At 41.8% G+C, this 15,633-nt stretch overlaps 1 protein-coding gene across 3 annotated transcripts in view; it reads right to left on the bottom strand.

Annotated features, from left to right (window-relative positions):
• LOC129734464 (protein Hook homolog 3-like) overlaps positions 1-15,374 on the bottom strand; it is a 124,955-nt gene extending 109,581 nt beyond the window's left edge. For all 3 annotated transcript variants that reach the window (XR_008730057.1, XM_055698008.1, XM_055698009.1), the window contains exon 1: positions 15,166-15,374. Coding sequence is in view for 2 of the 3 variants with exons in the window: in XM_055698008.1 (XP_055553983.1) it covers positions 15,166-15,222 (57 nt within the window). In the remaining variant the exon portion in view is untranslated. The remainder of the gene's footprint in view (positions 1-15,165) is intronic.
• Positions 15,375-15,633: the final 259 nt, after the last annotated feature.

The following is a 15,633-nucleotide window of genomic DNA, read 5'->3' as shown; positions in this document are numbered from 1 at the left end:
GTGCTAAACCAGAGGAAGCTGTAAATTCCACCGACAGCGCGACTCTTCTCAAGACACTGTCAGCGATGGCGATTCCGTCCACACCTCCTCTGCCCCCAAAGCTTCTGTCACTGACTGCAGCGACCCTCACAACACAGGACCAAGCACGGGAACAGGACAACTCAGACAATGATTTTATTGACACTGATAAACCTTTTGATCCAGGTCCTATAGATCTGGAAAAGGAGCTAGACCTTTCCCCCACCCCCTTGTCTCTCCTGATGCATCGATTGTATTTTTGGGGAGGGTGAAAGGGGGTCTGAGGGATTGGTGGCAGGAATGCAAGTGGGAAACACTTAAGTGATGGGTTTTGGGAGTCGCTATGGCATGTTCAGTATTTTGTCAGACAAATCAACCTGCAGAGTGGCAGCCTGTGCAATCCGAGGCTGTTAAAGAGTTAAGCAAAGCAGTGCGGGAAGGGAGGATTCATAATACATTTGCTATGTCCCTTCTTGAAGTGATGGCAGAGCCTTATACACTCACACTGCACGATTGGAAGTTATTGCTTTGTATGGTACTAACTGATACAGTCTATGATGTGGTTATTTGATTTTTGTGAGCTATGTGTAGTGGCCTTGACTGAAAACCTTAATCGGGGAATCGCTGTTAACTATGAGCAGTTGGCTGGAGCAATTAACTGTGCCGATTCTGTGACTCAGGCAAGGTATCCCAGGGACAACTGTTTGCAAATGAAGGAGATGGCTATTAAGGCAGTCAGGATATGGGAGTCTTGCCACAGTCTTGCAGGGTCCTAGAGAGTCACTAACTTTAATACTAACTTGATTGATTGGCTTCAGAATATTTTGCAACAAGTCGAACATCAGGAAGCTCAAGGGTTGCTTTTAAAACAACTAGCTGTGATAATGTCAATGAAAATTGTAAACGGGCAACTTTCACAATCGCAACCCCAACATGTGTCAAATGATTGTAACGCAGAACTCACAGCAGACTGTAATTCTCAGGCTGAGTTCTGGAATGCAGCATAACACATTTTTGCTTCTCTAGTCTCTTCTGTAAGAATAGTACACGCTCTTAACTTGCTTAGTAAATTAGGCTGCTAGCTTGCTAAACAAAGTAATACTACAAATACTATATTTTTTTTTTCTGGCTTATTAACAGATGTTGATTCTGTCCATCATATGTTGCTACAGAACCGAGTTGCTATTGATTTTTATTATTAGCACAGGGACACAAGTGTGAAGACTTTGATAGGATGTGTTACGTGAATCTGAGTGACCACTGTGAATTAATTTACAAAACTATACAAAACTCAAAAGCCTTAAAACAAAGATCTGCAGCAGAGCCTGGGGCAGGATGCCTTTGGTCTCTTCTCACGGCTGGGAAACTTTGGGCCATGACTCAAAAGTATTACAGGATTTATTATAATTATCTTTAACCACCTTATTGATGTTTGCCTTATGTCTCCCATGCTTTTTTCTTCTGTATTCAGTGTTTAGTTGATTGTAACTTAAAGCAGGTCATGGTCACCCAGCTACACACAACCATTGCCTCCTCGCAATTAACAAGCAAAAAAGAGGAGGATAGAGAATGTCTGAAGAGAGATATAGAAGAGGAAGCTGGAGAATATTTGACCTAACAAGAGATGAGAGAACAGCTAGGTATTGTGAAGGAGAGTAGGAAAGATAAACATGGTTATCTAGTGTTTAATAGGTATCTGCATACTTGTAGTGATATATAGCTATGTAACTGCATGAACGATTTCTGCCCTGAGCCTGGTGGAGCATACAGCTGCGGTTTGTGTCCGGGCTCAGATGTAAATAGGGGCTTCTCTGTTATGGTAAAAGTGTTTCTCTTTGCATAAAAAAGAGAAGGAATGAAGGGAATGACCCCAGAGGTATGTTCAGAGAAGGCATGCTATGTTTCAAACTTTTTGACTGAACCAGTTCTTGTTTGGTGTGCCCTTCCACCTATGTATAATGTTAATCCAAAAGAAGCTGATATTGTTTACACTTTGAATGTCGATAATTGTCTTTATGTAGATGCTAATGTAGTAGGAGGCTATGATGGGAACGTGTCGCAGCGGTTCTTCTCTTATCCAGAGTAACAGCAGAGAAAGCATTAAAGAGTTAAATCACCTTGTTTGGTAGGCAGTTCAGAATGTGAGTCAAAATTGCCACTGCTTTTTGTTGTTGGTTCAAGGACATGGCTGTGAGGATTTTGATGGTATGTGCTGCGTGGATTTTAGGCGCCCCATTGCAGCAACATGTTATCAAAATCTGAGAAAATTTCAGCCTTTTTTGGCATCCATTCACTCAATTGGCAGTATTGTTTGTTTGCTATTACCTTGGTTGCTGTCATGTTTGCAAGGGCCCTGCAGAACATGGCAAACCTGGTACTAGCTGTTCAAAAACAAAAAGGGGAAATTGTAAAATTGTACGGAACAAAGACAGTGGGTTATTTTGACATTGATAATATGTCTTAGTTGGTTTTTTATTTGTTCTATTACTTGTGCCTTGGTTTTGTTCGATTTCAGGGGTTCTTTTTGTGCAACAGGAAGGGGGGGATGTAGGACAAGGCCTCAAGGACAAGAGTCCAAGTACTGATAGCCTGATGAATAGAGACTTGTTAGAACTTGTAGGGCACAAGCCCTGGGAGCAAAGGAACAAGCTAACAGCAGACCCCTGAGCCATCACAGTTGAGGAGGCAACCAGACGGACAGAGAAACGAGTAGTCAGATAAGGGAATGGATGGCGCCAATATGTAATTAAGAAAGCCGCGTAGAAAGAAACTCCCTAACCTTGGAATAGAAATTATTGCTAGGTCAAGATAAACTAGTAAGTATCTATTGTTCTAACGGTGTGCCTTAAATATTAACCAATCAGTGTTTTTTACGCTTAAGATTTAACCAATCAGTGTGTAATATGTAGAAGGTAGAAACATATATAATTGTAAGAAAATCACTAATAAATGGACACTTGCTTGCATCAAGCTGCGTCCCGTCTCTTCATTCGCCGCAGTTATTTATTTGGGATTCGAAATTTTAAAAGGTCAGAGACAATTAGGATCTGAAAGAAAAGAAGCTATTTGCTGTCTCCCTGAACCAAATATCATAAAGGAGATGTAAGCCTTTTTGGGAATGACAGGATGGTGTCATTCATGGATCATGAATTATGGACTATTGGTAAAGCCTCTATATGAGTTACTCAAAACCTCTTAGAATGGATATTTAAATTGGACTGAGGAAAGCAGGGCTGCATTCAGACAATTGAAACAATCTTTGATGAAAGCTCCTGCCCTGGGACTGCCCTATCTTATAAATTTCTTTGAACTTTTTACACGAGTGGAGTAGCTCTTGGGGTACTGACACAATATCTCGGACTTCAGTGAAGAGCAGTTGCTTATTTCTCCAAACAATTAGATAATGTAAGCCAGGGATGGCTGGGCTGTTTAAGAGCAGTAGCAACAACAGTATTATTGATTGAAGAAGCCCTCAAATTCACTATGGGAAAGAAAATGACTGTATATGTTCCACACATGGTAGCTACTGTTTTGGAGCAAAAAGGAAACCACTGGTTATCTCCTAGTCGTATGCTGAAGTATCAAGTAGCATTGTTGGAACATGATGATATACAACTTAAAACCACAACAGTTGTCAATCCTGCTGTGTTTCTTTCTGCTGAACAAGTAGAAGGAACACCTGAGCATGACTGCTTACAAATGATTGAAGAAGTTTATTCTAGCAGGCCTGACCTCAAGGACACTCCCTTGGAGAACCCAGACTGGGAACTATACATGGATGGCAGCAATTTTGTCCAGGACAGAAAGCAGATGTCTGGATATGCCGTGACAATCATTGACAAGGTAATTGAATCTCAGGCATTATCTTCAAATATATTTATGCAGAAAGCTGAATTAATAACTCTTACACAAGCCTTGGACTTGAGCAAAGGAAAACAGGTTAATAGATGGACTGATTTGAAATACACCTTTGTAATAGCCAATGCTCATGGAGCCATTTGGAAAGAAAGAGGACTGTTGTTATCACAAGGGACTACAATCAAACATGCCACACAAATACAAGAACTATTGGAGAGTATCCAGAAACCAACAGAAGTTGCAGTAATGCACTGCAAATCACATCAAACAGGTAAAACTGTTCCAGAATTGGGTAATAAACTAGTGGATAAAGCTGCAAAAGAGTCAGAAGAAAAAGGTATCTCGACCCTAGTTCCTGAAAAAGAAATAGTCTTGCCTGACAGATCACCAAAATATGATGAAAAGGATATTAAGCTAATTAAAAAATTACAAGCTAAAGAAGGAAAGAGAGGATGGACAGTCATGCCCACAGGCCAAATAATAATTCCACCGGCACTGACAAAAGAGCCCAGAAGGAACATAAGTCACATTGGGGAACAGAGAATTTAGTCAAACATTTACAAAAGACAGTTATGAGTAGAGCAATGACTGAAATTGTTCGGTCTGTCACAGGAAGGTGTGAAATTTGTCTCAGGAACAATCCAAATATTAACAATAGATTGGTTCTTGGAGTGACAAAAAGAAAATTCACCTGGGGACTATTGGCAAATAGGTTTTAATGAGTTACCCAGAAAAGAAGGATATAGATATATTCTGGTACTAGTCGATACCTTTTCTGGGTGGCCTGAAGCCTTTCCCTGTCGCACCAACAAGGTGAGAGAAGTGACTAAAATTTTATTGAAAGAGATAATTCCCTGATTTGGAATTCCTTTAGGTATATCATCTGACAATGGACCGCATTTTACTGCTAGAATTATAAAACAATTGAGTAAGACTCTATCCATAACCTGGGATTGTCACATCTTATATAAACCACAATCCAGTGGTAAGGTGAAACGGATGAATTATACACTCAAACAGCAATTTGCCAAAATTTGTCAGGAGACATCAATGACCTGGGTATGGGTGTTGCCTTTGGTATTATTAAGAATTAGAATTCAACCCAAATGAAAAGGTAAATTAAGCCCATATGAATTAGTGTATGGGTGACCCTATCAGGTTCCACACGTTCCATGTTCCACATATATAATTGGAGATTTGGACCTTAAAGCTAATCTTATTTCTTTAGGGAAAACTTTACAAGAACTACAGAGGTTTGTAGTAACCAATGGGTCTCTTGAATTAGATACCCCTGCACATCCCTTCCAACCAGGAGACTGGATTTATATCAAATAATGGAATGCAGAACCTCTGACTGGAAAGTGGAAGGGACCTTTTCAAGTTCTTTTAACCACCTACACAGCAGTGAAAATTTGGGGTTAGAGGACCGTGGATCCATTATTCAAGAATAAAGAAGGTTCCAACCTCATGGACAGTACAGCAACAACCAGCACTGAAAATAAAATTCACTAAGGAAACTCAGAATAATAAATAAGGTAACAGTGTCTTAGATTAATAGCAAAATGAATGTGTTAATCTTTGTAAGCATCTTTACAATCCTTTTAAACTTTAATAATCCTCAAGATTTATTCCCACAGTAGGATCATAATAGAAATATTTGGGAGCTGTTGGCCAGAGAGATATCCAATACTTCTTCTTTCTGCATGGGGTCAGGTAATTCAGTAGGTGAGATGTATAATTCCTGTCTAATAAGAATATCCACACCATTTGATATTCTGAAAAAATATTCCATGCTTAAAGACTTTCATGACTTAAAACTGACATACGGAAATATATATGATATGGGAAAACCAACTAAATTTAAGGAAAGAGTAATGATAAAAGTTAAAGTGTGAGGTTGTCTTCCAGCTGATTGATGTGCCACATTTGAGAACTGTAGTCAAAAGTGTGAGAACTATACTTACCTCCAACCCCCTTTGCTAAGTAATCAAATTGAAAAAGTGAGTTATGCCTGGGCTCATACTAAGCTACCTCTGGGATGATTATTATGTGGAAAACTGGCATATACGTATGATCCAGCTAATATAACAGGAGGCCCTTGTGCTATAGGGAAGGCTAGCACCTCTACTGATAGAAAGAAAACCCCTAGAATCTAAACCCAAAGGGAAAAGGGCCACTCACCTTATATCAGAGGAATGCGATTCACAAGTGACCCTATTTAGTAGTACTGAAATGACCTCAGCGGCATTTCTAGAGCCTGGAGTCAGAGTAGCTATGAATTACCACACATTTAAAAAGAATTGCACATGCTTTAGTGAAAGATATAAATTACACATCACAGGCTTTAACAGCCTTAGGATCTGAAATTACTCAGGTTAGGGAAGCAACACTAGAAAATCAAGCAGCAATAGATTATTCATTACTTATACACAATCATGGATATGAGGAATTTAAGGGAATGTGTTGTTTTAATTTATCAGATAATTCACAATTAGTGGAGAAAAAGATTCAACAACTAAAGGACTTAGCCAAAGGATTTGCAGAGAGAGAAGGGTTGGATTTTTCATGGTTAACATCCTGGCTCCCTAACTTAGGATGGCTTAAACAATTAGTCCTTTTAATTTTTTAATTGTAATCATAATTTTCATTTCTTGTTGCTTGAGTCAATGTGTACCTCTTTGTAACCCACTGTTGGGGTCTGCAGCGGGTCTGCAGACAAGTTAGTTGACTTCAAAGACTTAGCCGTGTACCTTTAAGACAGCCACAAATTTTCAGGTATGTAAACAGGGTGTGTGGAACAGGAACTTAGAACCGCAGCATACGGGCACCTACAGCAACAGCAAATAGCAAGCAAGAAAAAGGACACAAAAACCTATCAGGGTCTAACACCTGCTACCACCTTCCCAAGGAAATTGCCAACCAGATTGTTTCTTATTTGTGGTAATAGTGCATGGAATGGAATTCCTTTCCGACCTATTGGTGGCCCATGTACAATTGGTCGTTTAAGTCTAGCACTACCCCATCTAGCATCACCCCAATAAAACTCATCCCACACACTGGAAAAGAGATACAACGGTCCAATTAAAAAAGGACTGTGATGATAACGTAAAATTATGGAATTATGGGGAATTTATTGCTGCTTCAATATTTCTTCCAGGCTTGGTTGCTGGTAAAGCACATTCTAACCTAAAAGAACTGTCTTGTTGGGTAACTAAACAAGCAAATTTGACTAATAGAGTTTTAGGAGAACTAGCAGATGATTTAGCTCAGACTCAGCATGCTGTCTTACAAAATCGCATGGCAATAGATTTTTTGCTTTTAGCCCACGGGCACGGGTGTGAAGAATTTGAAGGGCTCAGTTGTATGGATTTAGAAGATCGTTCTAATTCCATCCACAGAAAAATAAAAGAATTAATCAACCATGCTGATAAAATCCAGCAAGACAAGGGATTCTTTGGTCTTGAAGGTTTTACAAATTGGTTTGGTTTGTCAGGATGGATAAAGAGCCTTTTGCAAAGCGCTATGCTTATCATGATTGTAATCATAGTATTATTATTATTATTATTTTCTTGCTTATTGTCATGTATGCTTAAAAGCTTAGATCGTGTTGTGAATCAGGCCCTGCTCATACAAAAAGAAAAAGGGGGAATTGTTGAAGAATGGCTGGATGAGAAGGGTCACAGATCATTAGAGCATTTGTACGAGCAGAGCCAAATCTAACCGGTGTGCTATCAAGACTAGGCCTCAGCTGAGGTTGCCAGCTGTGCTGATGGCTGCGGAGTTGCAGGGACACCGCGACCTTGGCAGGCTTCACGGGCAACTCTAGGGAGGTATGTGCAGTAAAGATAAAGAAGTTGCTTAAGCTAGCTAACCGCAAGTAGGAGGACCATGTAAATGAATAGGTAGTGATTCTAGCCAATCATAGACTGCTGAGTATGCATAATTAGATACACTGTATAAATAAGAGCTATTTGGGCTAATAAATTGAATCATGCTTTATCACTCATACTGAGTCGTCTGCATGTTATTCCCCGCCACTCGCAACCCACGACAATATAATAAAATGATTATTTAGAAATGAGGCTATAATCATAGAAAATAACCTCAAAAGAAAAGGGAGGAGTTGATACCAGTAGTACCAGAAGTTTAATGTATAACTTTAGTATAATTATTAGATTGTAATCGAGAAGTCCTTATATTAGTATAATTATAATTATTAAGATTGTGATCAAGAAGACCTGGTATTGTGAAATTTTGTTTGGTAGGATACTAATTCTGCAATGACAATGGGATGCAAACGCTGCTAAGGCTTAAAACAATCAATTCTGATATGCTAGTAGTTGGGTTCAAGTCCCTTGCTCAGTTTCATTCCAGTTGCTGCTACCCTAGCTGCCTCAAGAACCATCATGGCAAATCTGCTGAAAAATCAGGAAACAAAAGCTCTCTCAGGTGTTTAAAACCCTGAAAAAAATATTCAGGAACATATACAAAAATGCTCTAAATCCAAGAGATAAATGAAATTGAGCAATGCCATAATAGAATCACTGAGATTGGTTGGACCTCTGGAGGTCATCTTATCCAACACCCCCTGCTCAAGCAGGGCCACCTAGGGCTGGCTGCCTAGATGACTTCTGAATATCTCCAAGGAGGGAGACTACACAACCTCCCTGGGCAACCCCTTCCAGTGCACAGTCGTCCCCACAATACAAAAAAGTGTTTCCTGATGTTCAGACGGAACCTCCTGTTTTTCCATTTGTGCCCATTGCCTATTGTCTTTGTCACTGGGCACCACTGAAAAGATCCTGGCTCTATCCTTTATGCACCCTCCCTTCAGGTATTTATATAAATCAATAAGATCCCCCCTGAACCTTCTCTTCTCTAGAATAAACAATCCTAGCAATTTCCACCTTTCCTCATAGGAGAGATGCTCCAGTCCCTTAATCATCTTCGTGGCCCCTCATTGGACTCTCAAGTAGCTCCATGTCTCTCTTGTACTGGGGAGCCCAGAACTGGACACAGGACTCCAGATGCGGCCGCACCAGGGCAAAGTAGAGGGGAAGGGACACCTCCCTCGACCCGCTGACAATGCTCCTAATGCAGCCCAGGATACCTTTGCCCTCTTTGTGGCAAGGGCACGTCATTGGCTCATGTTTTAGCATAGGTGTGGTGCTTAGGAACATGGTTTAGTGGTGGACTTGTGTAGAGAGCTTTGTGGCAGGTGCTGGAGGCTGCAATGCCTGTGAAGGACCTTGAAGGCTAAAGAAGAAAGAAAGTAAAATAAGGTTGGCTGAATGCCTGGAAGAAAAACGGGATATGAAGTGAGGCTGAAGCAGATGCGCAATGCCATCTCGGCAGCTGGCTGAGAACATGAAACTCACAGAGATAAGAAAGAAGAGAGAAAAAAAAATGCAAGAAGTTCAGTGTGTTTGTAGCTTAGTAATTAACCAATTACATGTAGCCAAGAAGTGTGTGAACAGTATTGATTAACCAATGATAATTTAGTACGTTGCGCGTGAATAACAAACAAGGATATATAAGCATGGGTTTTGGACTAATAAAGGGTCTTCTGGTCAGATTCAGGAGTCCGTGTCTCAATCTCCTCAGACTTGGCAGTCCTGGGTTAACGTTTGGACTTGATGATCTTAAAGGTCTTTTCCAACCTAAATGATTCTATGATTCTAAGGGAGAGCAATTTCACAGAGAGACCTGGAAGGGTGGGCTAGCAAGAACAGTATGAAGTTTAACAGAGACAAGTGCAAAGTCCTGCACCTCAGATGACATAACCAAAGAGCCAAGTACAGGCTAGGCTCTGTGGCTGAGGAGCTGCCTTGCTGAAAGAGACCTGGCGGTCCTGGTGGACAACAAGCTGAACATAAGTCAGCAGTGCGCTGCTGCAGCAACAAAGGCAAATTGGATCCTGGGCTGCATCTGCAGGGGCATTGCTATCAGAGACAGAGATGTGATTATCCCACTCACCAATTTTCAGGCTGCACCTGGAGTACTGTGTCCAGTTCTAGTCCCCACAATTCAAGACAGATGTGGGCAGACTGGAGAGGGTCTAAAGGAAGGCCACAAAGATGGTCAAATGGCTGGAGAACCTGTCCTATGAGGAAAGACTGAAGGAGTTAAGAGGAGGCTCAGGTAGGACCTCATCACAGTATTTCAATACTAAAAGAGTGGCCACAAAGAAGACAGAGGCTCTCTCTTTACAGGGAGCCACATGGAGAAGACAAGGGGCAATGGGTACAAGTTGCACAAGTTGCACTAGGAGAGGTTTCACCTTGATACAAGAAAAAAATTTTTTACAGTCTGAACAGTCACTGGAGCAACCTCCTCAGTGACATGGTAGAGTCCCCATCACTGCAAGTTTTCAAGATGGAACTGGACAGGGTGCTAGGTAATCTAATCTAGGCTCCCTTTTCCATGAAAGGTTGGACCAGATTATATTTCAAGCCCCTTCCAGCCTGGGCTGTTCTATGATTCTGTGTTCAATCTGTTGTCCACCAGGACCCCCAGGTCCTTTTCTGCCAAGCTGCTTTCCAGCTGGGTGGTGCCCAGCATGTACTGGGTGCCTGGGGTTGTTCCTCCCCAGGTGCAGGACTTTGCCCTTCCCATTGTTGAATTGTATGACGTTCTTGTCAGCCCATTTCTCCAGCCTGTTGAAGTCCCTCTGGATGACAGCATGACCCTCTGGCATATCAGCCACCCCTCCCACTTTTGTGCCATCAGCAAACTTGCTGAGGGTACACTCTGCCCCATCATCCAGATTATTAATGAAGATGTTAATAGAATCACAGAATGGTTGAGACTATAACAGAACCCAAATAATAAACTTTAACATAACTCAAAACAGTAAGGGGAGTATTAAAAAATGAAACCAAAACATTTATAGGTAAAGTGGCTTGCTCTGGTTTAAAGATATCAAATATATTGCATGCCTGAGATTACTATATGATACTTGAGAGATATTCTCATAGATCAAAAGAAAAGCACAGGTTGTCAGAGGAGCAATTTCAGGTCACCTATATCAATGCCAGCAACACAGTTTAGGTTGATCAGTTTCTCAGACCTCTTTGCAAAGCCTTATCTCCTCAAAACATTGACAAATCAGTTAAATACTTCACTGTGGATGTGAATTGCTTTTACAAGCAATCCAGGAAGTTAAACCAGTTCTTAAGAACAATTTTCCCAGCACAATAGATCTCAGATGACCAGTCTTTTCCAAGTTGTAACAGCTCTTTTGCCATCTAAATGAGCAGTTTCCCAAGAATCATTATGGGACTTGAGGGAAGAGCCAAACAAAGAAAAGTTTTATTTATTTATATTACCCATATCACTTGAAACTTGCAAAAGAGATCTTTAGTCTCATGTTTTGCAATTTAAGGGGAGATGCACCCCAGCCAATCAACTGTAAAACCAGATCAGCCAAAACAATTTTAAAATCCAGGTAGGGCCAGAACAAAAGCCAATTCTGAATCACACTTTTTTTTCTTTTTTTTTTTAATTGAACTGAGCCATTTTCAAAGCCACATTCACACAAAAACACTGAAATGGCTAAAATAGCAAAAAAAACCCCACACATTCACCTAAGAAACACAACTGTGTTGACTAATTCTAATGCCATTTAAGAAATATTTACTAATATTTCTGCTAATCAAAACCAGAAGCTAGGTCAGCATGCAAAGAATGAGGAAAAAAAAATGTAAAAGGGCATAGATTAGTTGGAATATTTAAATAAATGTTCTATGGGATGTTAAACTTCAGGGATACTGCTTGGTCCCTCTCTATGGACCACTCCTACAGAGACAGACAAGGATACATCTTCACAGATGCAAATTCATGATCAAGAAGTGTAAATACTTACATTGTTTAAGAATGATCACATGTCCAAGTATATAATTCCTACAGATGGACAATGCCATAAAGCAGAATTAACATTTCAGACTTTCCTGTTCTCTCCTGTTCCTTGTCCCAAGGTGATTTTTATTAACAGTTCAAATTTGTAAAAAAGGTTCAAAAGTAACAATAAAGTTTATCACTGAGCAAACTGATTTCCTCACCTTCAAATTTGAAACATGGCAGGGACAACCACTAGTTGATTCCAATACTTTTCAGTGCCATGCAAGGAAAAAAAAAAACACGAAAGAAAAAAATGTTTTTCCTAACAGTTCACAAGCAAAATCCATCTAGATATATTGGTCCTCATCCCCTCCACAAAAAAGAACCATTATTTTATTTTACTTCATTTTTTATCAGCACTATCCAAACTTCTACTGGACCTGAGCACACACAGAGGTTGAGCAAGACAACAGTCCTTTAGAATACATATAGAGCATTGTTTCATATAATATTTAGCCATACAGAGAAGCCTCCTTTCCACCAAAGAAGCCTTTACCTCTAACTATGCATTCTGTTAGTCCTCTAGCTAGTCAGAAAATTGTACTAGGTCTGCATGGCAACGTTTTGGGGGGTTGGGGCATGGGTGTTGTTCAGGGGTGTCTTCTGTGAGAAGATGCCAGAAGCTTCCCCTATGTCCAATAGAACCAATACTAGCCAGCTCCAAGACAGACCTGCTGCTAGCCAAGGCTGAGCTAATCAGCCTCTGTGACAACATATTTAAGAAGGGAAAAAAAACCACTGTACAGCAGCAATTGCAGCTGGAGAGAGGAGTGAGAATATGTGAGAGCAACAACTATGCAGACACCAAGGTCAGTGAAGAAGGAGGGGGAGGAGGTGCTCCAGGTGCTGGAGAAGAGATTCCCCTGCAGCCCCTGGTGAAGACCATAGAGAGACAGGCTGTCCCCCTGCAGTCTATGGAGGTCCACAGCGGAGCAGATATCCACCTGCAGCCCATGGAAGACCCCACGCCGGAGCAGGTAGATGTGCCCTGAAGGAGGCTGTGACCCCGTGGGAAGCCCATGCTGGAGCAGGGTCCTGGCAAGACCTGTGGACCCGTGGAGAGAGGAGCCCACACTGGAGCAGGTTTGCTGGCAGGACTCATAGCCCTGCGGGGGACCCATGCTGGAGCAGTTCCTGAAGTACCGTAGCCCTTGGGAAGGACTTACGTTGGAGAAGTTTGTGGAGAACTCTCCCGTGGGAGGGATCCTATGCTGGAGCAGGGGAAGAGTGTGAGGAGTCCTCCCCCTGAGGAAGGAGTGGCAGAGACAACATGTGATGAATTGACCACAACTCCCATTCTCTGTCCCCCTTGGCTGCTCGGGGTGCGGAGGAGGTATAGAACTCAGGAGTGAAGTTGAGCCTGGGAAGAAGGGACGGGTGGGGGGAAGGTGTTTTTAAGGTTTGGTTTTATTTCTCATTACCCTGCTCTGATTTGAACGGTAATAAATGAAATTAATTTCCCCAATTCGAGTCTGTTTTGCCCATGACAGTAACTGGTAAGTGATCTCTCCTTGTCCTTATCTCAACCTTGAGCCTTTCATTATATTTTCTCTCCCTTGTCCTGTTGATGAAGGGGGAGTGATAGAGCAGCTTTGGTGGGCACCTGGCATTCAGCCAAGGTCAAACTACCACACATACTTTAATGTCATGAAATGTGTTTTAGCATTTCTGAAATTTTATTTAAATTATTTTAAAACCAAATTCAAACAGCATATTTTAAATAACTGTCAAACTATTTCTAGTCCTAAAATGTCTTTAAGAATTATTGACACAGACTTTCATATAGCACCTTTGCTCTAACAATACAAAGATATTTTAATCAAACCTAAAATTGGATAAGAAGTAGGATCAACAGATCAGTTCATTCTTAACAGACCACTACAATACAAGAGAAAAATCAGTAATTACAATAGCTCACAAGGATATTGGTGCATGCAGATGACGGGAAGCACAGCAAGAGTTAATTTGTACATTATTTGAAAAGTTAACAAGCCAAGAAGCAATTTGGGACTGGGGGGGGGCGGTAGGGGAAGTAGGAAGCATACCTAAAACAACTAAAGCAGGAGCACATGGATGCTAACAACACATAGCAACTCTTTCTATCACCCCCTTGTAGACCTTCCTTCCTTGTACCAGTCTTAAAACAAGCCTTTCACTTGGCTTTTCTTTCCCAGTGTTCATACACACATATGCTTCCTCATGAAACTCACCAGTACTCCCATGTCTTCTTCAACATTTGCAGGGGAGAGGGAAAAAACACCAGAGAGCAAAAAGGAGGACAAATAACAACCTTGGTGAAGACACAAGAATTAGCAGGAATGCAAAGGAAAGAGAGACCCTGGTACAGCTGGCATAATATAAACAACTCTTCCCATAAAACTCAGTCTTGTGTACATTTCAAGCTACCCACTCCCTTTTAACAGGTATTGGATGTCCTTTCCTTATCCACTTTGACTTTCACAGAGAAACCTAAATCATCATTTTCATAACCCAAATAATTTTCATGAACTTCAAAGCTTACTCCATCTCCCACCTTTTACAGGATAAGTTTCTAAAAGCCCAATGAGTTATTGTTGAGAATTAACAGAAACGTTCCACAATTTCATACGGTAGATATTTACTTGGCAATTTTCTTAATGTGTGTTTGGGAAGCCAATGATTCTAGACAGCTACACCAATAAGTCAACTGCTAATGAAATGGCAGTTTCACAATTATGTTACAGTTACACAGGTATGTTCCATGTCTCAAAATGCAGAGTAGCTGCAAAAGCAGGTTCAATGTCCAATAAGTTCTAGCTGTTCTGTGAGTAAAAACACACCATGAAGCTACTGATGCATGTAGTCCAGGTCAAACGCAGACAACGGTTAGGAAACACATCACAAGAACTTCGCGGCCACGAACAGGACAGGCACAAAACATGAGAAGCCGGGGAAACACAATCAAAGCAATGGATAACAACTTGCCCACCAAGTCCAGGCACACGACAGGAAGGAAATACACACCAGACTCTCCGACACATTGAAACCTGTTTACTCCTGTGCAGGCGCGCGCGGGGAGCAAGCTCCTTTGTTTTTCCCGGCAAAAGAAGAGTTAAGGCTATGGATACCTCTACGTACGGAGGTTACGACCCCCCATCCCGCCCCCGGGCTTTGGTCAGGTGGGGCAGGTCCACCGGGACTCCGCCAACCCCAGAAGGACTCAAATCCATCCGAGAGCGAGGGTGTGTCCTGGGACGCAGGGACTGCGGTGATGGACAGAGACCCCGAGCCCACCCATAGAGCTACGGAGAGGAAGACCGGATAGGGCGGACAGACGCGCACCGCAACGGATGCCTCCAGCCAGACTACCTTGCTCCAGGCTGGGTGGCCTACTTGGGCCCAGGCACTCACCCATGTAAGGAGGCTCTCTCCAAGCTCGGCCCGTTGTAGACTTTCCACGTTGAACATAGTGGAGCACAGTAATCCTACAGCCACCAAGGTAACTTATAGGCTAAATCAGTAGCCAAAGTGATACTCGTCGCCTTTTCACCCCGTCTCAAGCCAGACTGCGGTGCGGATGCGTCACTACGACCTACCAAAATCTGCCCGCTGGTTCCGCCTCCGTCACTGCTACTACGTCACGCTAACGAGGGCGGGGCTAAAACTAGCAATTAAGTTATTGCAATACTCCCCAGAGAGAGGGCTACTTACCGCTCTCCTTTTGGTATTTAGGGAAAGGGGAGGTGGTGGCTCGGGATGTGGTATTGTCTGTTCGTTCGTTCGTTCGTTCGGCGGGTGAATCTGTCTTTTTCTCGATTTACTGGGAAACCCTTTCCTTGAGCATATGCCGTTTCTTTTTTTCTGGCTTGGGGATAGGTT

This window comes from Falco cherrug, chromosome W, assembly GCF_023634085.1.
Source record: "Falco cherrug isolate bFalChe1 chromosome W, bFalChe1.pri, whole genome shotgun sequence".
In the NCBI taxonomy this organism is placed as follows: Eukaryota; Metazoa; Chordata; class Aves; order Falconiformes; family Falconidae; genus Falco; species Falco cherrug.
Note: the sequence above shows the minus strand (reverse complement) of the source record. Positions and strands in the feature narration are given on the sequence as shown.